The 25,085-nt window shown below is 53.4% G+C and overlaps 1 protein-coding gene across 6 annotated transcripts in view; it reads left to right on the forward strand.

The window, feature by feature from the left end:
* The window catches only part of DLGAP4 (DLG associated protein 4), a 202,626-nt gene that overhangs the window by 96,092 nt on the left and 81,449 nt on the right, over positions 1–25,085 (forward strand). For all 6 annotated transcript variants that reach the window (XM_008530234.2, XM_070588274.1, XM_070588272.1 and 3 more), the window contains 3 exons: positions 17,331–18,402; positions 21,251–21,492; positions 23,883–23,997. In XM_008530234.2, coding sequence (XP_008528456.1) covers positions 17,404–18,402; positions 21,251–21,492; positions 23,883–23,997 — 1,356 coding nt within the window. In that variant the 5' untranslated portion in view covers positions 17,331–17,403. The remainder of the gene's footprint in view (positions 1–17,330; positions 18,403–21,250; positions 21,493–23,882; positions 23,998–25,085) is intronic.

Raw genomic sequence — 25,085 nt, forward strand, 5'->3', positions numbered from 1 at the left:
GTGGGGGTTTTCCTGGAGACCCAGAAACAAGGATTACAGGGAGATCTATTGTGGGGTGATCCCAGGAAAACCGTGTTGGGGAGTGAGGAAGGGAAGAAAGGGGAGTCAGTAAAGGCCTGTTATCTAGGCAGGTACTGCTGTGGACAGCCGGGGCCCCTGGGAGACACCACTCAGAGTCACCAGCACCCAAGGGGTGAGGAGGCTGCATGTTTATCCACCTGCTCCCCAGCCGGCATGGGCTGAGGACTATTCCTGGGAGCATCAGCTCCCTCATATTTGCTGCTCGCCTTATGCGTAGGCTGAGCTTGCTCCCATAGACAGAGCCACAGTGTCTGCGGGAGGCAGCCTTTGGTAGGTAGAGGTCAGTGCCCAGGAGATGTGGGTGGGGTTCCAACAGCATCTGCTACAGTTTCCGTCCTTCTTTTGGGGGAAAAGGGACAAGCAAATGTCATGCCGGGGACCTGAGCCCCTGTATGCTGCTTGCCTGGCCCAGGCTCACCTGTCCGCAGGTGTCCGGTGCTGAGGCTCCGTCCAGGAGCCCAGGTCAGGTCAAGCCTGCTCAGAAGCCCTCGCTGACTCCCAGGAGCCTACAGTTTATTATTTTTTAATAAATTTTTGGAGTAGATAATATATTCACATGCATCAAAGTTCTAAAGACTAAGTGTGATGTCGTATCCTGGATCGGATCCTGAAACAGAGAAAGGACGTTAGTGGAATTGATGAACTCCAAATAAAGTCCGGAGTTGAGTTAATAGTAATGCGCCAAGCTTAGTTTCTTAGTTGGAACAAATGTACCATTGTTATCTAAAACGTTAACCTGAGGGGAAACTGGGTAAAGCTTATACCAGAACTCTGTGCTCTCTTTGCAACCTGGAATAATCTACAGTTATTCTAAAATAAAAAGCTTGTTTTTATTTAATTCTAAAAAAAAGAAATTAGTAAAGAGTCCTCCTCCTACCCTTTCTTCCATCCAGCCTGTTCCTAGTTTTTGGGGTCCCCTTCCACAGAGAAGCCAAGATGAATAATCCTGTCTTCCCCTTTTTAGATGATGGCGACCATTCTGTAGCAGACGCCGTGGGGGCCCGCCTCACCTCACTGTCTGGTTCCCACTGCTTCCTTCTGGAAACTCCTGCAACTCCCAGCTGAGGGCTTGCTTTCAGCCTCAGAGGAGGGCAGTGCTGGCGAGTTTGTGCCCTGGGGGCAGCCCTCAGCCAGTGCAGAAGGAGGTGGAGCATAAACCTCCCAGCGCCCTCGCCCTCGTGGGGAAGCTCTGAGATGCGTGTTCTCCCTGTCGCACAGAGTTCCCCAGCGGGACTGAACATAGTCGCCCACTGCTCAGGAACGCGTCCTTCACTGCCTTTCCTTTCTTCCCACTCTCTCACTTTGCTTCCCAGAATCGCCTCCCAAAGACTCCAGTCCTTGGCTAGGGGTCTGCTTCTGAGAGGTCCCAAACTAAGACAGATACTATAACCCTGTTCTGCCCCTTTGTCGTTTTCACTTAACAGTATATTTTGGAGAGCTTTTCATGTCAGTACTTAGAGTTGCTTTATTCTTCTTTACAGCTGCATAGTATTCCATAGTGTGCTGGATCGTAAATTGCTTATCTAGTCTCCTAGTGGACATTTGGGTTGTTTTCAGGCTTTTGCTAGTAGACACAATGTTTCAAGAAGAACCCTGTGCACCCCGATTTCCCACGTGCTTAAGGCGAGGCTGCTGCATAATTCCTAAAGAGGAATTGTTGGTGCCAATGGCCTTTGGGGCCCTGCTCTATTTTGATGGTGGATAGCCTACAGTTTAAATGTAGAACCCCTGGGGTTCACCAAGGCCCTCCATTATCTGATCCCAGGCAGCTGCCTCTCCCTTCCCCTCAAAGCCTAACCCCCTACACAGACAACTCACTGTTCCCAGCACTGCCTCCGCCTCTCACCTCTGACCATGATTTGTCTATGCATTCCCCTTTTTTAAAATGCTCTTCCCTACACCCTTATCTGTTGAAATCTTACTTGTTCTCAGAGATCTGACTGAAATGCCATCTCCTCCAGGGAGCCTTCCTGGTGCCCCAGTGAGTATTAACCCCTCCTTTCGCTGGGCTGCACACCCTGGCTTTGATGCTTCCTGGAATTTATTTCTGTGTGTTGTCTAATTGCCATTTGTATTTCTGCCTCCTGCACTTGGCCACATGCTCTTCAAGAGCTGGAACTCTCTGAGTCACAGAGCAGGCCCCATAAATGTTGGAGGAATTGAATTAAATGTGCTGGCAATCGCTGCATTCTGACCATTTTGCTCTGCTCTTTGCCAACATGAGCTTCCAGGATGGTCCCTCAGCGGGGGCCGGAATGAAACAGGCCAGGGCAGGTCACCTCCGGGGCCCGCCTGCCCCACAGTCAGAGCTCTGAGGCCACAGACCGGGGCAGTGTGTCCCCTGGACAACCTTCCCTAATAGTTCTCTCCCAGGAAGGTCGTGGTGAGCAGGCGGTGAGAGGTTGTGTCCCCTGACCTGAGCTTGGAGCTCTGTGAGCTGGTGGCAGATGAGACATCATTGCCCAGAAGCTGAGAGGTGGCTCAGGGAGGTGACTGAAGATGGGCTCTGGAGCCAAACTGCCTGGGTTCAAATCCCAGCTCCACCACATCCTGCTGTGTGACCTTGGGCAAGTCACTTCCCTCTGTGCCTCAATTGTCCCTCTGTAAAATGGGACCAACGATAGGAGGCACTTCATAGGGCTGATTTGAGGATTCAGCGAGACAATGGATATAAAGTGCGTGTGTATATGTAGGAAGCCCTTGACAAATAAGCTTCAGAAAGGTCTTAAAAAGTGGCCTTTTGGGGCTCCTGTAACCACCACAGCTTCTCCTTTTCGCTTGTACGGAGGCTCACAAATAGCCTACAAATGAAGTATTCTAATTTTTAAAATTGTGGTAGGAGACACATAAAAGTTACCATTTTGACCAGTTAAAAAGGTACAACTCAGTGGCATTAAGTCCATCCACAATGTCTTGCAGCCATCACCACTATTTCTAGAACTCATTCATCACCTCTAACAAAAATCTTGTACCCAGTGGACAGTCACTCCACACACGCCCCTCCTCCCAGCCCCTGGCAACCACTAATCTGCTTTCTGTCCCATTGATTTATCTATTCTGGACGTTTCATATAAATGGATCGTACGACATGTGGGCTTTTGTGTCTGGCTTCTTTCACGTGGTGCAATGTTTTCAAGGCTCCTCATGCTGTCACATGTATCAGCACTCCATTCTTTGTTATGGCTGAATAATATTCCATTGTCAAGCAAGTGAAGTATCTTATCCATACTTCCTGGGTGAAGAAACCAAGGCTTGGAGAGGCCAGCTGACTTGCATGAGGCCAGGTCACACTGCTGGGAAGAGCTGGAGCCTGTCCAACTCAAGTCAGACGGGATCCAAACCTGTTTTCTCCCTCCCTTCGTGCCGCCTGGTTGACAAATGCTCTTCCATCCAGTTAGTCCCATTTGGCCCCTCACAAGGGCCCCAGTTGGGATAATTATCTCCATTTTCCAAATGGGAAAACCAAGGTGGGGGAGGTGACTTGCCTGCGGCCGCACAGTGAGTCAGCCAGAACTCAGAGTCCCAGCGCCCGTGAGCACAACAAATACTGCTTTGAAATGGCAGCCGAGGGAGTTATTGAGGTCCCTTCAGATCCTGTAGGAATGGAGAGGGGAGAAGAGGAATCCTGCCTCTGCCCTCGTCCCAGCTCTACAGTCGTCCCAGTGTGGCCTGGGGAGCCATCCATGGGGTTGACGGGTACCTTCTCTGCAGCTGTGGCCAGCTGTCCCCTGCCTTCCATTCTAGAGTGGGTTTTTGGCTTTTGTTCATCAGCAAAAAATCATTTCTGTTGACCAGCACCTCCCCCCAGCGTGGCCTGACTGCTGACTGTCCAGCCTGAGCGGCAGGGTGCTGGGGCACAGCAAGCATGGAGTCAGGAGACCTAGCTCCTCGCAGCCTCCACCTGCTGTGTGACCTTGGGCGAGTCCCAGCCCCTGCCTGAGTCTAGTCAACAAAGCGTAGCATGAGAAGGTTAGACAAGATTCACCGAGTTCAGTGCTGACCATTCCTACAACCGTAGGCTCTAGCGAGGTTTCTGTGGGGACTGCAGAGGGCAAGACCGCATTGCTGTCCCCCTCCAGTGCCATGGAAGTATCATGGGCAACAGCCACGATGCAGTGATCAAGTTCAAGGCCACCACCGTCCCAGAGAGCTGTCTGTGCTGATGGAAATGGTCTGCGTTGAGCCACGTGTGTGGGAGCCACTAGCCAAATGTGGCCATTGAGCAGTGGAGATGTGGCTACTGCGACTGAGAAACTGAATTTTAATTTTCGTTTAATTCTTTTAAAATTTAAAAGTCTAGAGCTGGTCTAGACAGTTAGGCTCTGGGGACACGAGGAGAGGTGAGGACCACTCAGAAAGTGCCCATAACCCAGAACACATCCAGCCCATGGTTTGAGACCTCCAGAGAGCACTGGCCTAGGAGTCCAGAGGCCTGGGTTCAAATCCCAGCTGCCACAACATGCTGTGTGATCCAGGCTAAATCCCATTGCCTCTCTGAACTTCCAAGTGGCTAAACAGGGACGGTGCCCAGCCCTGTCTGCCTAGGGTGGTTCCTGTTGATAAGGACAGCAACAGCGAATACTTGTAGAACACTCACCGTGTGCCAGAGCTGTGCCCAGCCATCAGTCTGTATTAACTCCTTTATCTCTCCCAACAACCTTTTGAGGACACTGGACTCAGGGAGGTTCAGTAACCAGCTCAAGGTCACACAGCCCCAGGATTCAAACTTGAGGAGGCTGGTTCCAGAACCCACATTCTCAGCCTCCCTACTGCTGTACTCACCCCTCCCTGGGGCCACCACAGGGAGCAGCTGGAGCAGGGCAGCAAGGCCTGGCGTGTCAAGTGGTGGCCCCAGGTGAGGCCTGGAGGTGGAGGGGAGGGGGACGGTTGTGGTCATCACCCTCTGATCCCCCCCAACTCAGGCTTCTCCTAGGTGAGGGTCGGGGGACCCTGACTGCCCTGAGATTGAGGGGGTCCTGGCTTGGGAATCCGGGGAAGAAGCTCAGATCAGACCTCATTTACACCATCTCAGCCACAGACCCCTCTTCCTTGTCTGTGTCCCCATGTTCCTTCCTGCATGAGGGGAGCATATAATTCATCATCTAAACCATGACACCTGTGAGAATGAAACAGGGCGCTCGCCATCAGGGACTCAGGACAATAGGTGGAGCCCAGGCAAACTAGGACGTCTGTCACCCTCCTCATGCAGGAGCACTCACAAGTGCCACTCTGTGCAGCCTCCTGCTCCCGGTGCAGAGGGACACGCAGGACTGTCTGTGATTCCTTAGGTGGTGGCTCCCATCACGGGGGAACCCAGACGAGGCCTGCCCCCACCTGCAAGGCCAGGGAAGACTTCTTGGAGGAGGGGGTGTCTCTTTTGAGCTTCAAGGATATTAGGCAGGGAAAGAGGCCAGGAACAGCATGTCCTCAGGAAGGTTCTGGGGAACAGAAACACCAGCCCAGCCCATCGGGGACCCAGACATGGAGAAGCAGCAAGAAAGGGAGATGGGGCAGCCTGGCAATCAACTCCCTTCTCTCCCATGGGGCAGCTCCAGCTCTCTCCAGCTCCTGTCCCTCTGAGGCTCTGTCTGTCTGACCATCCGTGCACCTAGCAGCTGCTTATTGTGCACCTCCCTACGTGATGACTCCGTCCTTAGTCCCAGGGATACAGTGGGAAATGAAACAGGCGTGGCCCCCCCACTCTCAGAGCCCACAGAGCATGGAGATGGATATTAATCAAGTACACAAGGAACCAAGCAGGATAACTAGAGACCCTGACAAGTGCTTTGAAGGAAATCAAGAAGGAGGTCAAGAGAGAGAGCAGAATGGGACAGAGGAACCATCTCAGGGGTCAGGGAAGGCCTCTGAGGAGGTGATGTTTGAGCAGAGACTTGAATCAACAGAAGCAGCTGGATATGTGAAGAATTGAAAGGAAAAATGTTCAGGCAGAGGGAACAGGATGTGTAAAGGCCCTGTGGCAGGGAAGAGCTGGAGACGCTGGAGATAATAAATGAGGAGGCCACTGTAGCTGAGTCAGGATGAAGAGGCTGGCGTTCTGCCTGAGGGTGGGGGGAGAACTTTAAGGGGTTTAAGGGAATTGGATGAAGCAGTTCTATTTGGGTTTCTAAAAAAGTGACTCTGGTTCTGCCTCTGTAGTCCCTTTGTTCTGAAGGTCTGGGTCTATTTCTCTCTATCTTTTCCGTGTCTACCACACAAAGATGAGTGCTGAGTGTGGGGCTCCTGTGACGTCTGAAGCCTTGGCTGAGGCTAGGTGGTTTAAATGGGGTCTCAGAGAGGCCGGGTAGGCAGCCCTGTCCCCACAGAGCGCTCAGCCCCAAATCTACGCCCCTCACCCCAGAGGAGCTGCAGCACCCACGTCCCAGGCCCTGTGTTCACTGTCAGGATGGGCAGCACAGGAATTCGGCTTCAAGCAGTGGAGGAGCCCTGAGGTGGGGACAGTGTTGGCCACGTGTCCCGAGCTGCCAGATCCAGGGGTATATGCTCCAGCCATTGCCTGCTATCTTATTGACCAAACAACCAATTGATTGAATGTCATGCTTTTCAAACAGTTGCTATGGACACAGACTTAGGCTGGAAACAGTTTGGACCTTGAATCCACCAGGATGACAGAGCTGTCATAGATGAAAAGGTTCCTGGAACCTCAGCCTGGTGGGCAAGGCCACAGGATGCAGGCTCAGGCATCAGATGGAAGCACCCCAGGCTCCACCCCTCCCGGCTGGAGGACCTAGAGTGGGTGACGTTAGTCATCTGAGCTGCTTTTTCTCCTCTAACATGGGTGTATTAGTTACCCATTTCTGCATAAAAAATTATACCAAAACTTGGCAATGGCCTAAAACAATAAACATATATTGTCTCACAGAGTTTCTGGGAGCAGGGACCCAGGAGCAGCCTCAGTGGGTGGTCCTGGCCCAGGATCTCTCATGAGGTGGCAGTCACATTGTCAGCCAGGGCTGCAGCCAACCGAAGTCCTAACTGGGGCGGGAGGATCTGCTCCCAAGGTGGCTCACTCACGCGGCTGGCAAGTGGGTGCTGGCTGTTGGCAGGAAGCCTCTGTTCCTCCCAACATGGACCTCTCCTTAGGCTGCTTGAGTGTCCTCACAACATGGCGGCTGGCTTCCCCCTGGCCAGTGGTCCAAGAGAGGAAGGCAGAAGCTGCAATGTCTGTTCTGACCTGTCTCAGAGATCATACTGGTCATTTCCACAATATCCTATTAGTTATATAGTCAACCCAGCTCCTGTTTGAGGGGAGGGGGCATACACAAGAGCATGAACAGCAGGAGATGGGTCTCACTGGGGTGCATGTTGGAGGCTGACTGCCACAGAGGACTCATCATCCTCACCAGGAAGGGCCGCACTGAGGCTTCAGCGAGTTCACGTATGGGAAGCACCTGGGATACAGTAAGCACTCAATAAAGGATTGCACTGGTTAGCTTGAGCTAAAAACTCACCACCCTGTGGCTGCCTCACCTTCTTCAGCATTTCCAGGCATCCCCCAAGGCCTTCCACCACTCTTCAACTGAGCAAAAGCTTGATGAACCTCTGGGGCGTCCAAGCCCTGTGCTGGGCGCTAGTGTCACAGCAGTGACAAACACAGACCCTGTCCCTGCTGTTCCAGGCTCCGTCGGACATAAATCCGGATGATACAGCAAAGAGGGCTGCCAGGGGAGGGGCTGCTCTGGACGGTGGTCAGCCTGGCCTATCTGTGGAAGTAGCCTGTGCGCCGAGACCTGAATGAAGGAAGGCGTGGTCATGTGGTCAGAGAGGACAGAGCATTTCAGACACGCGCAGGGCAGAAGCCCCGAGACGGGTGTTAACGATCCGTGTTCAGGGAACAGAATGGAAGCCCAGGGGAGCAGGGGCAGGAAATGAGGTTGGGAAGCAAGAAGAAGGAAGAAGAAGAAGATTGGCTTTTAGTCTAAAGGCCATGGGAGTCTTGTCATCTGGGTGAGAGACGACGGGGCCCTGGTCCCAGGCAGGGCTGTGGAGGTGGTGAGAAGTAGTGGGATCCTGGAATATCTTGAAGGTGGAGTTGTTCTTGAAGGATTTGCTGTTGAATGGGATGTGGGGTGGGGGGGGGGTGAAAGAAAGAGGAGTCAAGGATGATCCCAAGGTTTCTGACCCGAGTGAGCAGGAGGATGACAGTGCTGAATTGGGGCAGACTGTGGGAGGAATAGGTCGGGCTGGGTGGGAGATCAGGCATTTGATTTTGGACCTGTCAGACATCCGGGGCGAGATGTCAGGAGGCAGTTAGAGATATGAGTCTGGTGTTTGAGAGAGAGATTGGACGGAAGATGTCAATTGAGGAGTTGTCAGATGTAAGTGGTGTTTAAAGCCATGAGTCTGGATGAGATCAGCGGGAAAGAGAAGCAAAGAGCACCCAGTTCCTCTAGCGTTGAGAGGTCAGTGGAGGAGAAGCTATCAAGAGATGGAGCAGGTGTGGCCAGAGATGTCGGAGGAGAATGGGAGGAGTACCCAGAGGTGAAGTCGCAGTATAACACAGCCTGCCTCTCTATACCTCATCCCTACCCCAGGCAGCACCAAGGTCCTGGAGGCCACATAGACCCCACCTTCCCTTTCCACACATCATCCCTTCAGAGGCCTACGGCAGTGGCTGTGTCCTCCATGGACTGCTGTGAACATCCCCGGAATGTTTGGCCATTCCACCTACATCATTTCCAGCCTTTCATCACTCAACTCACGCTCCCACACCCCACTTTAGTTGTCTGTCTCTCTCTTAACAAAAGGGCTCAGCTTTGAATAGGACTATCCCTTCTTTTCATTTAGACTCTCTATCTCTGTTAATGTAACCTTAGACAAAGCCAGCCTTTCTGGCAGCACCAAATACAGAAGATATAAGTAGGAAACAGTAAGGGATCTGGGCTGGTTAAAGGGAAGGGCTGTGAAGAAGGGAAATGGGCTTGGTAATGTCTGAAACAGGGTTTGGGGTTAGATCAGTGAGGGTCTTGGAAGGAGTTTGAGACGGGGATCCACAGAAAGTTCTAGATTAGGGAAATGAAGTGATCAGATGAGTTGTGCTTCGAGAAGCGGCATGCTGAGTTCTGTTCCTGGCCTTGTCCCTAATTAGCTCTCCCATGCTCACAGGCCAACTCTGGCTCCAGGATGAGCTGGGACAGGGCAAGGAGTCCCCACTCTGTGCAGATGGTGGCAGCGGCTGCAGACACAGAGGCACCACGGAGCAGGGAGGGCTCCTGGGGAGGCAGCAGCTCTGCTGGTTCCTCCATGTTTCCGTGAGGGCAATGAGGCTTATATTAATGAGAGGTAATTATGGGCACCCGGATGGGCCTAAGTATAGCTCAGAGACAAAGCAGCTCGAGGCAGCCAGCTGCTCCCCCGCGAGGCCAAGGCCTGCCTATTTTAAGACCTCCCCAAGGTGAGGCTCCTGCTACCCCTGGCTGCTGGGTGGTTGAGGGGCTGGCATTTAGTGTCCCAGGAACCATGATAAGAGAGCTCAGAGGGAATCAATGTGACCAGATGCCCAGAGCACCCTGCCTCAAATCTCCTACTACCTAGAGACGAAAACTGGGACCCAGAGAGAGGGACCAGTCCGAGGTCACAGCAAGAAAAGGGCAGAGCCAGGCTTTGAACCTAGGTCCAGCTGTGTGCACTTTCTACCATCCTTTGCAGCATCCCTACACTTAGGAGCCTTGGCCTGTCCCCGAGAATCACGGTGAGGTGAGGAGGGGAGTATAATCGATATTTATAGAGCACCTAAGTGCCAGAGGCTTTCTATATGACATCGCAATTCATCCTCGTCATAATGTTCAAAAGTAAGGATCCTCATCTTTGTGTTATAGAAGAGGAAACTGAGGCTGAAGAGGAGTAATTAAATCGCCAAATGACCTGTGGTAAGGAGGGAAAGAAGTAGAACCCAGTTCTGTCCTGTCTCAGGGTCAGGTTCCCCAGGAAACGGACTTTGAGGTTTGCTTGGGAACATCTGTGACAGGTGAGGGGCGCAGGGCTGGGGAGAGGGAGGAGGTGACCAGAGATGCAGTTACAACAAAGGCCTCAGCTAATCCCATGGGGAGCTCTGAGGCTGGGATGGCCCTTTAGGGTTGTTCTGAATTGGACAAGAGGGCCAGGCCTTAGTGCCCCCACATCAACCAGTTACTGGACGGAGCCTGCCGCTGGGGAGGGAGTGTAACCGTGGATGCGTCATCTCCCTTTGGCTGAGAGCAAGTCCTAGCAGGTGCCCAGCTGTGAACTCTCAGCAGCCAGTGCTCTTGGCAACTGGAGATGTGAGTTCCTCAGTCTTGAAAGGGGGACCTACGTGGCCACCACTGCTTGTCCTACAGCATCCTCTACATGTCCATCTCCAGATCCTTTCTCATTCCTCTGCCCCCAAGATGAGAAGAACCAGCCCTTGCTCACAAGGAGGTTATGGGAACATAGACTTGTGTTCTTTGTGGAACTGACAGGCCAGGGGATTCTGAGGGGAAGGGAGGCCCTCAGTGCAAATGAAGAGGGAAAGAGTGAGTAGCCAGACCAGGAACAGTTGAAAGACATTCCATATTAAAAACCTATAGGCTCAGAATGGGAGAAAATATTTGCAAATCATATATCTGATAAGTGTTTAATATCTGGAATATATAAAGAACTCCTAAAACTCAGCAACAAAAATGACAAATCACTCAATTAAAAAAATGAACAAAGAACCAAAATAGACATTTCTCCAAAGAAGATATACAAATGGCCAATAAGCACATGAAAAGATGCTCAACATCATTAGTCATCAGGGAAATGCAAGTCAAAACCACAATGAGATGCCAGTTCATGACTACTAGGATGGCTGTAATTTTTTAAGAAGGAAAATAAGTGTTGATGAAAACGTGGAGAAATTGGAACCATACATTGCTGGTGGGAATGGAAAATGGTATGGCCCCTGTGGAAAACAGTTTGGTAGTTCTTCAAAAAGTTAAAGAGAATTACCATGACCTAGAAATTTCACTCTTTGGTATATATTCAAAAGAATTGAAAGCAGGGACTCAAACAGATACTTGTACTCAGTGTTCACTGCAGCATTATTCATTATAGCCAAAAGGTGGAAACAGCCCAAATGCCCATCAACAGATGAATGGACAAAATGCGGTATATATGTACAATGGAATATTATTCGGCCATAAAAAAGAATGAAGTTCTGACACAGGCTACAACATGGATGAACCTTGAAAACATTATGCTAAGTGAAATAAACCAGATACAAAAGGACAAATGTTGTACAATTCCACTTATATGAAATATCTAGACGAGGCAAATTCATAGAAACAGAAAGTAGATTCAAAATTACCAGGGGCTGGGGAAAGGAGGAAAATAAGGAGTTATTGCTTAATTTTGTTTGGGTTGATGAAAAAGTTTTGGTGATAATCGTGGTGGTTGCAGAACATTGTGAATGTAAGTAATGCCACTGAACTCTACACTTAAAAATGGTTAGAATGGCAAATTTTATGTTATGTATATTTTACCACAATAAAAATAAAACCCATGGGAATAGGTCAATTCATAAAGACAGAAAGCAGACCGGTGGTTGCCAGGGGCTGGGAGGAGGAAGGAACGGGGAGTGACTGATTGGGTACAGGGTTTTCTGTTGGGGTTAAGAAAATATTTTGGAACCAGCAGGTACACAACACTGTGAATGTACTAAATGTCACTGAATTGTACACTTTAAAATAATTAATATTATGTTACGTTAATTTCACCTCAGTTTTTTTTAAAGGGAGGAAAAATACCTATGGGAAAAGAAAATCTATGAGGTACAGCCAAATAGGTACTCAAGGGGAAATGTATAGCCTTTCCAATGACGTATTTATTAGAATATAAGAAAGTCAGAAATGAGTTAAGCTTCCAACTCAAAAAGGTGGACAAGGTGTTAGAGGAAAGAGAATCTCCTGGACCCTAGAAGGGGGTGAGAGCAGGAGGTTTGAAGTTCTAAAACTGTGCTGTCCAATATGGTATCCACTTGCCACATGTGACTATTTAAAGTTAAGATAATTACAACTAATTAAAATTAAAAATTCAGTCCCTCAGTTGCACTATGTGCATTTCAAGTGCTCTGTAGCCACATGTGGCTAGTGGCTACCACATTGGACAGCAAAGACCCAGGGAACAATGGACAATAAACTAGCAAGCAAGTAACATGTGAGAGTTTCCAAAAGCAATGAGAACGATGAAGAAAATCCAGCAGGGCAATGAGTTTGATTGTCAGGGGGGGAGATGGGGGATGGGAATGAGGCTGGAGAAGCTGGCAGAAACTAGACCACGCTGAGCCTTCTGGACTCCACTCTTTGTTGAGGCACCTCATGTGTTCCACCCTCCTCATCCTCTGCTCCTCGGCTGGCAGTGCAGACCCAACACTGTCTTCTTCCTTCGCAGACCCTCCATTTCAGGAGGGCCAGTGGACAGAGGCCTGGGTTAAGCATCAAGAGACTGGCTTCCAGGCCTGGAGTGGCCTTGCCGTGAGACCTTATGCCATCCCTTCCCCGGGCTGACACTCTTTGTCTCAGAGTTTCTTTGGATACAGCAGGCCATGTGGCTGGAGCCAAGGGTTAGAGGCTTGCAGATTCTAGCTCTCCAGTGGCCTTGAATGCCAGGCTAAGGAGTTGAGTATTTGTCCTAAGAGCCACTGAAGGGGAAGAACACTGTTGCTTTGTCATTTTAGAGGTATCACTCCAGCCACAGTTTGGAATCTGAATTGTAAGGGTCTTAGAGTGGACACAGAGGGACCAGGGAGGAGGCTGATACAGTTGTCCAGGTGTGGGGTGGGAGTGACACAGGTAGAGAACACTGAGAGGGGATGGCACCAGGAAACATAACTGAGGTAGCATCTCTGTGACTCAGTGACTGTCACAGTTGGGGTTCCCCAAAAGCATGCCCAAGACAAAGATTCAAGTGCAAGTATTTCATCTGGGAACAGGCAGTTCACTGTATGGGGGGAGGGGAGGCAGCCAATGAAGGGAGCATTATTATCAAGCAAGTGACTACTGCAGGCAACTGGAGCTCAGCCCCCTCAGGCAGCTCCAGGAGTCAGTGTAGAACCCATTCCTCAGTTGTCCCACCAGCTCCCCAACAGTTACTGGTTGAGAGCTGCAGCCGGATCAGGGGGTCGTTAACTCTCTGGCAGTTCTTGCCAGCCACGTGTGAGCAGAGCAGGCTCCCCCAACCCCCCTGCAGGGAGGCAGATGCTGACAGTTGGAAGTCAGCCTGTTGGATACCACAGTGATGAGGCCACAGGAGATGGGCGGGGCACCCACAACCACTGCTGTAGTGACCTACCACATGTGGGGCCAGCATCAGTCAGGTTGTTGTTGAAAGACACAGAAACTCAACTCAGATTTAAGCAAAAAGTCTCTTGACTCTTGTATCTGAAATGTCGGGCAAGGTCTTGCTGAAAGACTCCAGGCTGACACTCTGCCAAGCACAGCAGCCCTAACAGAAGGAGGATGCCTCTTTCCCTAGAGTTCAGCCATAATCCCAGGGCCAACTCTCATTGGCTAAAGATGATTCTGTTTCCATCTCTCAGCCAATCAGTACTCAGGGATGCAAGGCTCTGATTGGCTAGGCCTGGGTCATGTGTCCACCCCTGGGGTTCTGGGATAGAGCTGGCTCCCCGTAGGCCACAGGAACTGAGACTCAGGCAGAATCATTTTCCAGGCACAGTGGGGTTACAGGAGGGGAAGGACAGGGAAGGTCAAGAGAGGAAAGAATTCAAGGAGATGCCCAGGTGTCTGGCTTGACTCCCCACTGGGTGACATTGAAGCATTTTACTGATATGGGGACACTATGGGCCTGTCTAGAGCCCTGGAATGCACCAGCAATTAAGGTGGGGTAGAAGGACAGACATGCAGGTCCCCAGAAGTCAGAAGAAGAGATGTTTTAACAATGAGGGCCCAATCACAGAAAGGAAGGTAGTTGGGAGCTCACTTGTGGTTATTGAAGTGTCTAGCTGGTCTCTGGAGGTCTCCCTGAGGCTGGTAGCCCCCACTCTCCCTCTTATAATCCCAAAAGCACCTTCAAGACCTGTCTAACTCCTCCTCCCACATTCTAGGCAAGGGGCCTCATCAGTCAAAACCACCAGGACTCAGGGGAAGGAGCATATGCCAGCACTTCACAATTCACCCAACCCTTCCCACATCTTCCTTCACCTGCTCCTCCTGGCCCCATTTGGCAGATGCACAGTCTGAGGCTCAGGGAGGCGGCCATGGACCCAGGCTCACACCTTCCCCTGGGGCACCTCTGGATTCCTGAGCTCAGGAGTGCCTGTGATATGAAATTGAAGCCAGCTTCTCTCTGGGAGGGCTGGAGAAGGTGCCCTGGGCTGGGAGAACTGAGTGTAGCGTGCACTTCTGGGGCAGGGCTCTGCAGCTATCTTCTACTCCCTGTGACCAGCCCTCTCCATCTCCCCCATTTCTAGGGAGTCAGGCCCCTCCTGAGCCAGCAAGCCAGCGAGCCCGCGGGGCTGTTTGCAAACAGCATTTTCAGTTTTCAGTATCATCAGCCTAACTTGAGTGGGCATCAAGAACATATTGCCGCACACTCAGTTCTCCAGCTGGAGAGCTGAGGAGGCTGGCCCCTGAGCCCAGGGATCACTCTGGCCCTAAGGGGATGTGAGGAGGCCAAGAAAGGCCTGGGAGCAGGAGGGATATGGGGGTGGTTTTGCCTGGAATTGCCTTCAAGAAGAGGTTTGCCCAGAGACAGCTGCTGCTGGCTGGAGAGGAGGGGGACCCTTGACTGTCTGGGACGCTGATGGGGTGGCTGAAGTCTGAGTTACCGTTTCACTTTAGCTAGAACTGGCTTTCCCAGCCTCAGTTTCCCCATCTGTAAAATGGAGACAATGGTCCCCCACCTCATGTGACTGTTGTGAGGATATGGTGTAATGCAGATGAAGATGTCAGTCAGCCTACTTCCTCTCCAGGCTGGGGATAAATGCTCTGCCAAGCTGCCCGGTGGAAGCAGAGATCCTTCCATCACTAAAGTGCTCTGGTCTCCAGGAGTGGGGCCCTCAGAGGCAAGGAGAGTCTCTGGCAGAGAAGGGGGAGTTGAGCCAGGTGGGCTCTGCAGAAGTCTCAGGGCTTGGGAAGGCTTAGAGCACTACTCGTCATGAAAATGCCTAGGTCCAAGGAATCGTTCTCAGATTCCGGAGGGTCTCGGGGCCAGCCAGCTTGGGGTGACCGTTGCAAGGCAGCTATGCAGAGGAGTAAGGAGAGTTGTGGGTCCCAGTCCTGCCTCAGCCACTGGACCCACGCTGTGACCTTGGGGAAGTTCCCCTCTGAGGGCCTCAGTTTCCCCGTCTCTAAGATGGGAGTTTCACTTAGGCCAGCTTTATCACGCAGGGTTCGGTGGGGTCTGGGATTTGCCTTAAGAGCTGCTCTGAGGGGTGGGAGGGAGTCTCCGCCACCCAAACCCATGTTAGGTGTGTTAGTTTTACTATCGCCACTGTAACAAATTACCACAAACTTAGTGGCTTAAAACAACACAGATTTATTATCTTGCAGTTCTGGAGGTCAGAGTCTACAGTGGGCGCAGGGCTGCGTTCCTCCTGGAGGCTTTAGCTCCTCGCCTCTTCCAGCTTCTAACGGCTGCCCACATTCCTTGGCTCATGACCCTGCATCACTCTGACCTCTGCTTCCGTTGGCGCATCTCCTTCTCTGACTCTTCCCTCTTATAAGGACCCATGTAATCAGGTTGTACCCCTCCAGATAATCCAGGATTATCTCCCCATCTCAAGACCCTTAATTAAATCTGCAAAATCTCTATTAATATGTAAAGTAACTTAATCACAGGTTCTGAGGATTAGGACATGGGCATCTTTGGAGCCATCATTCTGCGTACTGCATTGGGCTTCAGCTGGAGCCTGTCCACTCTGACCTGCCCCAGCCCCTCTGAGAGCCCTCCCCTCATTGCACTCACTCTCACTTGCTCTGTTTCAGCCACACTGACTCCTCACAGATCCTCATCACGCCAGGCACACAGGCCAGACCAAGCCTTGGGACCCCTCCAAGCAGGGCTGGTGGGGTCCAGGGCTTAGAAACCTTGCTGACCTCTCTTCTGCTCTATGGTACAGATGGGAAGACTGAGGCCTGGAAAGGGAAAAGACTTGCCCAAGTTTGAGACTGGTATTTCCAGGACGGTTCTGGCTGGAAGACCCAACTAGTCTTAACTGTCCAATTTGCAGGGAGAGAAATGGAGGCCCAGTGGTTCCACCTAGATGCCATCCTCCCCTGAGGCCTTGCCCCGTCCACCCAGTCCTGAGGATGTGCTCCTGTTATTGAATTGCCAAGAACTCTGTTCCAGGCTGGCCATCACTGATTCATCCCAGTTGGAAATGATGAGCTAAGGGGCTCGTTGGCATCTCTCATGTCTGCAGTCCCCAGCGCCTAGCCCAGAGGTCACACTCGGTAGACTTCTGTTGAGGACAGAGCAGGTTTTTACAGAGGGTTTATATTTGATGTATGGATTCTTCTGCTAAGATAAAGAGTTGGACAGTACTGCCCTCGGACCTGGGTAGGAGGGGCCCTCCCCGGGCCCTACCCCTCAGAAGGCCTCTCTGTCCTTCTTTTGACCAGGTCCTTCCCCATGAGGAGTGTTCAGGGGCCAAGAGGACACATCACCAGAGCTTACATCCCTGCTTTAGACCACACTCTGGATACTGCGGCCCCTGGAATCCCCTACCCAAATGACCCCAGGCCTGCTTCCTGAGCCAGGGTGGGTCTTCCCTTGGGTGGCCTACACTGCCAGTGGGACCATCCCCAGGCCCAAAGAGTGGCTATTTTGGAGGCATGGGGCATGAGCTTGGACGTGTAGGCTGGAGTGCATGTGTGTGTGCGGCTCCTTATGGTGAGGGACAGAGTCAGAGATGAGAGGAAAGTGGAGGGCAGGCGGCTCCCCCAAAAACATTCCACCAGAGAATTCGGAGGAGACCAGGAAGTCTGAGTCTGCACCTGGCATTGCAGGTTATCATGAAGATAATGCTCATCAAGGTAGGAGAGTAGAACATGCTTTGTTTAACAGTTTGCTAGCCTGAGTTGTAACTTTTATTTATCTGTATAGGATGTGGGCCTCCATTTGTACTCTCATCTTCGGCCTCACAATGTTAAGGGCAGGCCAAGAGTCTTGAGAAATCCTCCCAACCCCGAGACCTATGGGGGTCTGGCTGACCTTCCCGGCATCCTGTCCCCTCCAAATCCAGCTGACCCCTCTCTGTCTTCTCTCCCCAGGATAGTTGCTGCCCGGGAGAAGCGACCCGGGCGCCCCACTAGGGCGACGGCCCCCGCCCCCAGGGCCGGGATCATGAAAGGCCTCGGTGACAGCCGCCCCCGCCACCTCTCCGACAGCCTGGACCCACCACACGAGCCCCTGTTCGCAGGACCTGACCGCAACCCCTACCTGCTATCGCCCACGGAGGCCTTTGCCCGCGAGGCTCGCTTCCCTGGGCAGAACGCTCTGCCGGGGGATGGTCTCTTCCCACTCAACAACCAGCTGCCGCCGCCAAGCAGCACCTTCCCCCGAATCCACTATAACTCCCACTTCGAGGTGCCAGAGGAGAGCCCCTTCCCCAGCCATGCCCAGGCCACCAAGATCAACCGGCTGCCTGCCAACCTCTTGGACCAGTTTGAGAAGCAGCTGCCCATCCACCGCGATGGCTTCAGCACACTCCAGTTCCCCCGCGGTGAGGCCAAGGCCCGCGGCGAGAGTCCTGGGCGCATCCGCCACCTGGTCCATTCAGTCCAGCGGCTCTTCTTCACCAAGGCACCCTCACTGGAGGGCACGGCAGGCAAGGTCGGTGGCAATGGCAGCAAGAAAGGTGGCATGGAGGACGGCAAGGGCCGGAGGGCCAAGAGCAAGGAGCGGGCCAAGGCTGGGGAGCCCAAACGGCGCAGCCGCTCTAACATCTCGGGCTGGTGGAGCTCCGATGACAACTTGGACGGTGAGAGTGGTGCCTTTCGCAGCAGTGGCCCAGCCTCCGGGCTGATGACACTAGGCCGACAGGCGGAGCGCAGCCAGCCGCGGTACTGCATGCACGCCTACAACACCATCAGCGGGCACATGCTCAAAGCCGCCAAAAACAACACCGCCGAGCTGACTACCCCGCCAGCCCCGCCCGCACCCCCGGCCGCCTGCCCCAGCATTGGGGTGGGCACTGACACCAATTATGTCAAGCGGGGCTCCTGGTCCACTCTGACCCTCAGCCACGCCCATGAGGTCTGCCAGAAGACCTCAGCCACCTTGGATAAGAGCCTGCTAAAGTCCAAATCCTGCCACCAGGGTCTAGCCTACCATTACCTGCAGGTGGGTCCCTGCCAGGGTCAGGGGTGGGGTGAGGACTGTGGGGAAGGCCCCGGTTTTGAAGCCCACCTGTACCACAGATTCACTTGGAAGCTCACCTGTGTAATGGGTATCTGGTGGTACCTGCCAATAGGGGTATTTCTTCTACTGGTCATGCTCTCACAGACATTGATTAGTTCCCTTCTGAACCTAGGCCTGAGTCAGAACTAAAACATGTCCCTGCCCTTTAGAAATCTGGAAGCTGTACCATCCCCTCCCCACCCCAGGACCAATTGCATGGCATTCTAACTGCTGGCCTCTGGAGCCCACCACACCAGGGGCTTCTTGAGGACAAGGATCACATCTGATGCAGCTGTGTGTCCCCAAGGTCTGGGACAGGGTCTGGCACAGAGGAAGTGCTCAGGAAATATGAGAGAGGAGGGGCCAGATGAACAGATGGACACTTAAGTGAACAGAGCTAGAAATAAATAAGACATAGCCCCAATTATCAAGATGCTAGGAGAGAAAGACGCATGAACAGACAGTCATGTCAGTGTGAGCAGAGTGGGATGGAGACCAGCAGGGAGGGCTGCGGGAGCCCAGAGGCCCTAACTCAGCTTGAGGGACTAGCTTTCTTCTTTCAGATGCTAACGTTTATTGAGGCACTTATTATGCACCAAGGCCACACTCCTGGAAAGTGGCAGAAAGCTCAGAGACATCTCTGCTGCTACACAGCCCTTGGGGCTCTCAAGGGCAGGGTGAGTGGCTGTGAACTGGGTGTAGTTCCTGGGGGCAGAGCCCAAGCTGTGGGTGGCAGTTACAGGAAACAGATTTCAGTTCATGTCAAGATGGAAGGGGCTGCTTCTGTAGGTAGTGAGCACCTTGTCATGGGGGTTATGCCAGCATAGGCCTGGCCAGCCTTTGGGACCACATTCGATGCATTTTGAAACAGATGAACATCAAAGTCTGACAAAGCCCTAGGTTCTTGTCATTCTATATACAATTCCAAAGAGAGTGAGACTAGGGGTGGGAGGGGGCTTTTTTTTTTCTTCAATAGGAGGAAAATGAAATCTAGGCAGTATTTTATATATTTAAAGCTTTTGTGGCTGTCTATCCAATTGCTTAGTTTAGAAACATCAGAGAGGGTGGTGTATGACCTGGCTCCCTCTCCAAATGGTGTGGTTTGGCCTGATCATGTGAAAATGCTTCAGAAACACCATGAAAGGGTGCCCTGCAGGCCCTGGGGTTTGTGCTGCCTGCCTGGGTCATGGGAGGTAGGTGGGTGGGGTCTGGGGGAGCAACAGGTTTTGAGCAGGGATATACAAGACCACCTTCTCAAGGACAGGGAGAGGTAAGGAGACTAGCAAATTGTTTGAAAGGTAGAATGTGCTGGCCCTCGTGACTGGCTGGGCAGTTAGCTAGGCGGGAGGGTTATGGGAACACTGAGGGGAGCTCCTGGGGTGGGAGTCCCAGACAGACACCCTCCCTTAGCCAGGAATCAGCTTCTGGCAGTGTGGGCACCTGGAAGGATGTGGTGTCTGTACAGATGTAGTGACACCAGGAGTGTGCATCTGTACACATGGTGAAGAATGAGTATGCTATGTACACTGAGACCTGTGTGTACCGGGCATCTGTGGTGAAGTGTGTAGACATGGTGAGGGTGTGCAATCTGTATGTGTTAACGCAAGGACACAGTGAACTGGGGACATGTTGAGATGTGTCTGCAGTGTGGTGGTTGCTGGTATGTACGTGGGGAGGGGTGTGAGTGTGCTCTGCGTTCATGCTGTGTACACGTCGAGGGTCATGCATGCGATAGAGTGTTTGCTGCCGTGCATCCTTGGTGGGATGGGCGTATGGGAAGGTATGCTTACTCTCTGAGATAGGGGACCACGGCAAGGCGGGTTCCCTCTGTGCTCGGGCTGAGGTGCTTGTGAGTTCTGAGATGTGCATACTCATTCATCATGAGGTGAACATCCATTGTGTGTATCAGGTGAATGAGGGGTGTAGAAGACTGTGCAGCTGCCATGGGGCAGCTGGCAGAACCTGGCCTTGGAAGGGCAGGAGAGGTCCCCTTGGTTGGTTTTTGCCACTGTAACCTCTGGGGACCAGGGCTGCCTTCACAGCTGTGACCTCACTTGCCCTTATCACAGCCACTTCCACCGGTGTGGTCCCTGAGGTTCGGATGGGAAAACTGAGCCTTTTTTCCAGGTCACCTTCTCAAGCCTCTGTACCCTGTACTTCAGTTTACCCACCTGTAAGATATGCAGTGTTGACTGGTCCCAAGGACCCTGCCCCGTACTGATGTGTTAGGGTCCATTGACGGTCCTTCTCCCCCACCCCCCAATCCTAGGGCCAGGCTCTTGGTGCCAGGTCTAGGGGCCTCTCTCAGGCCTACGGCTCTCATCTGTGCAGTGGGATCATAAGACATCCTCTGAGATAGCAGGGTGAAGTGAAGGGAGCACAACAGTGTTCAGGAGGGTAGCAACAGTGGAGGCCATTGCGTTCATGTGCCCTGGGCAGTTTTGCTAGGGCACAGCCAGCCTGGCATCCAGGGAGAAATCTGTGGCTGGAGAGGGCAGGGACTTGCTTAAGGCCACACAGTGAAGCAGTGGCAGAGCCGGCTCTGGAACCCAGGTATCCTTCCTAGCCCAGCTCTCCGCCGTACTGCAGGGAGCCTTCAATGGCAGTACCCAGCGCCCAAGACTGAACTCTCCGAGGTGGGGAGCGAGGGGGCTTCAGGGCCTCGAGCTGAGGGTTCTCATCGTCGGCTCACTTCCCAGGTGATGCGCCCGAGGACGGGCTGCCGGCGGCGCGCTGGGCTGTGCGCTGCCCCCCGCGCCATCCTCGCTGAGGCCTGTCTGCCCATCCCCAGGTGCCCGGCGGCGGAGGCGAGTGGAGCACCGCGCTGCTGTCCCCGCGCGAGGCGGACGCCGCGGCCGAGGGCCCCATCCCGTGCCGGCGCATGCGCAGCGGCAGCTACATCAAGGCCATGGGCGACGAGGACAGCGACGAGTCCGGCGGCAGCCCCAAGCCTTCACCCAAAACGGCGGCTCGGCGCCAAAGTTACCTGAGGGCCACGCAGCAGTCGCTGGGAGAGCAGAGCAACCCCCGCAGGTGAACGCGCAGCCCCGCCCCCTAGAGCCCCGCCCCCAGGCCAGCCCCGCCCCTGGGAAAGCCTGTCGGACGTCCGAGTCCTGCCTGGGAGGTCTCTGCTGACAAGTGAGTCCTGCCCCTTGGAAGCCCCGCCAACAAGAAGTCCTGACCACTTGTGAGTTCTGCTCCCTAAGTGGACCACTCCCTTAAAGGGAGTCCCGCCCCATGGGAGCCCCGCCCCTCCGGTGAGCCCCGCCCTCCGTGAGCTTTTCCCTGGGAAAGCCTCTTTCCGCACGCGCAAGCCCCGCCCACAGGCAGGCCTTGCCTCCTAGGTGAGCCCCTCCCGGGTATGAGCCCCTCCCGGGTATGAGCCCCTGGGAACCTCGCAGCCCGCGAGAGTGCGACCCCACAGATGGATCCTGCCTTCTAGCCTCAGAGACAGGTGAACCGGCGCGCGCAATGATCCAGGTTCCCTAGGTGAACCCGGCTTTAGGTTAGCTTCCTCCCTGAGATCCTCGTTCTTAGATTGGCCCCTTCACTTTGAGGAGTTGACTCTAGAGAGCCCCGCCATTTGGTGAGCCACCCCATAATTCCTCCCCCCCCCCCCGTTAAGTCCTGATCACAGATGAGCCCCATCCTTTGGTAAACAGTAAGGAGAGCCTCTCTAGAGAGACTGGCCCGGGGTAAACGCTGCCTGCAGAAGCCACACCCCCAGGTGAGTTCCATGCCCACAGGGGACCTGCCCCAGGGGACCCTCTTCTTCAGGTTCAGAGAATCCTGCCCTTAGTGAGCCCACCACTTGTGCCAGCGCTGCCCAGAGAAGGCCAGAGCCCCCTCTGCCCTTGCCCCTGTAATTGATCCCTGTGGTCAGCTCCAAGACTGGGGAGGGGCGAGGACCCAGAAGTCAAAGGAAACAGACAGTCCCATCCCTGGCTGGAACCCCACCGTTCCCGCCCCGTCCTGTTGCTCTACGACTTGGAAGAGTTAGTGAAAGTATGAACGAATGAAATGCCTGCACACAGAAAGCACCGATTAAACTGTCAGAGAGAGGGGTGAGAAGTCAGCGTGGGGATTAGAACAGAAAGGACTGAGAGGAGAGTTGCAGAAAGTCTAGGGAATGAGGCACCAAACAGGCAAAACTTAGTAGAGGGGATTCCAAGTCCACTGAGGAGAAGAAATAAAGGCAACTCAGAAACAAACAAACGAAGCTTTGGAAGAGTTAAAGGAAAACTTAGTCCTAGGCCTTTAGCTACTCGGGGCATGAGCCATGACTTCAGGCTGGACGTAACCTGGGGGGACTGCGACAGAGGGAAGAGAGCAGGTCTGACAGTAGCCCTGGGGGGCTGCGGGGGCAGTGCCCTTGGAGAAGCCAGACTCGCACTGGCTGGGAAAGAAGGCAGAGTAGTGGCCTCCACCTGGGAATTCAGGCCACTGCTGGCCAGTGCCAGGTCTGTCCCACTCTGAGCCTCAGTTTCCCCATCTTTAAGTGAGGGGGCTGAGTTGGATGATCTCTAAGACCCTTCTGGTCCTGAGATCCTACAATTCTATGAAGGGGGCATTGAGGTGGAAATGTGGGCAGGACCAGGACACAGGGCTTGAATGAGAGGGAGTCAACAATAAGAGTAGTAGTAACAGAATGGGCGCCATCTGTCAGCACTTGCTGCACCGTGGGCTCTGTGCCTGCCCCCCTGCACTTCAGTCTGCGTCACTGAATCCTCATCACACCCCAAGCAGGCAGGCACAGTGTCATCCCCTTTATTGGTGAAGAGACTGAGACTTAAGCAATCGCTGATGACTTGCCCAGGGTAACCCGGTGAGGAAGCTGGGTTCCAGTCCAAGCCTGTCCGTGTCAAGGGCCCGAGCTGTTGACTTCTTGGACCTTATCTTTAGAGCAGTGGTGGGAGGAGACCCAGGGTCAGGTAGATACGAGAAGGATTGAAGAGCCAGGGTGAAGTGGTGACTCTTCTGGGGCCTGGTGGAGGCCACCTGGACATCATGTTGAAACTGATGTCCTTTGGGCAGCCCTAGCCTGAGGTCAGGGCTCTGGGCTTGACCTACCTCCTCTGTCCAGCCCTGGAATTGCCCTAGATCTGCAAGGGAGGGGGCTGTAGAATTGGGCTGGTGTGAGCTGCCTCTGGTTTGAGATAGTCAAAAGCAAGCTTGTGCTGCCACCTGGCGGCAGCAGCGGATGTGACATGAGAGGGCGGCCTGCACCCTCCAGATTCACAAGGGCTTCAAAAGCTGGGAGCTCTCCCCTTGCTCATCACCCCCGACACTACCTGGGCTGGCAGTGACTCCCATTTTTCCCTCTGCCACTGAATGACTTTGGCCAGTCTTTTCCTCTCTGGGCCTCAGTTTCCCAGGCTGAACAATGGATGGTCTGAGCCTTGTCTGCTCCTCCCCACCACCAGGAGTCTGGACCGCCTGGATTCAGTGGACATGCTGCTGCCCTCCAAGTGTCCGAGCTGGGAGGAGGACTACAACCCCGTCAGCGACAGCCTCAACGACTCCAGCTGCATCAGCCAGGTGAGGGGAGAGGCAGCCAAAAGGTCAGTGGGCTTGGGAGAGCCCCGACTCCTACCCAAGAGAAGACAGTCAGACGTCCAGGCCCATCCCCTGTTGAGTGGTCCCCAGATGTCTGCACTGTGCTTCTGTTCAGTCATTGTTCCCAAAGCTGCCTGTGTGTGTATCTCTGCCCCGTTGACTGTCCTGTGGCTGGAGACACAGAGAGGCTGCTCTGCTGCTGTAGATCCAGATGCCCTGAGAAGAGGAGACCTGGGAGACCTGGCTTTGAGTCCCAGTCTTGTCACTGACAATATGAACCCAGGACAAGTCACCCCCTCCCTGAGCCTCAGTTTCCTGATTTACCACAGAAGGGTGACAATTCCTATTTCAAAGGGCTGTGAGGAATCAGGGAGATAATGACCATAATATGCTCAGCTAAGGGTAGCTACCTTTACGGGTATTATCGTCATCTTGCTGTGTGACGTCAGGCAAGTTGCTTGTCCACTCTGGACCTCTCTGTCCCACCTGCTCCATGGAAACTTGGACATCCAGGCCCAGACAACTCTGCCACTAACAGCGATAAGCACACTGTGCTGCACTTTTAATTCTCTCAGCCATCAGGTCCTTGAACCCTCACAGCCACCCCCAGAGGGTGCCTTAGTATCCATATCCCCTTTTCACAGATGAGGAAACTGAGGCTCAGATAGGTGAGGTCACACAGCGAGGAGGAGGCAAAGCTGGGCAGGGACCCCACCCCTGGACCCCAGCCCCTGCTGTGTGCACAGTACTTTAGGATTTGCAAGGGCAGACCAGCAAAAGCTTGAGGGCTTCCCCCTGGTGTGGATGGGGAGACGAGGCCCAGAGAGGGCAGACACCTGCCAGTAGTAGCACAGTGAGGCAGTGGAGACAGGTGCAGTTCAGCCTCCTCTCCAGGTCCCACTGTGCAGCCCTGTGGCCCGCGTTAATGGACTGCTTAGAACTGGAAGGCTCTGGGGTCCCAGCTCCTCACCACTCCATTATTCTTGGCCTGGCCAAGCCCTCTGCAGCCCCTCACCCTCAGCACTGTCATTCCCAGACCCCAAAGAGACTGGCCTTAGATGTGGGGAGGG

The sequence above is a fragment of the Equus przewalskii genome, chromosome 21, assembly GCF_037783145.1.
Source record: "Equus przewalskii isolate Varuska chromosome 21, EquPr2, whole genome shotgun sequence".
NCBI lineage: Eukaryota > Metazoa > Chordata > Mammalia > Perissodactyla > Equidae > Equus > Equus przewalskii.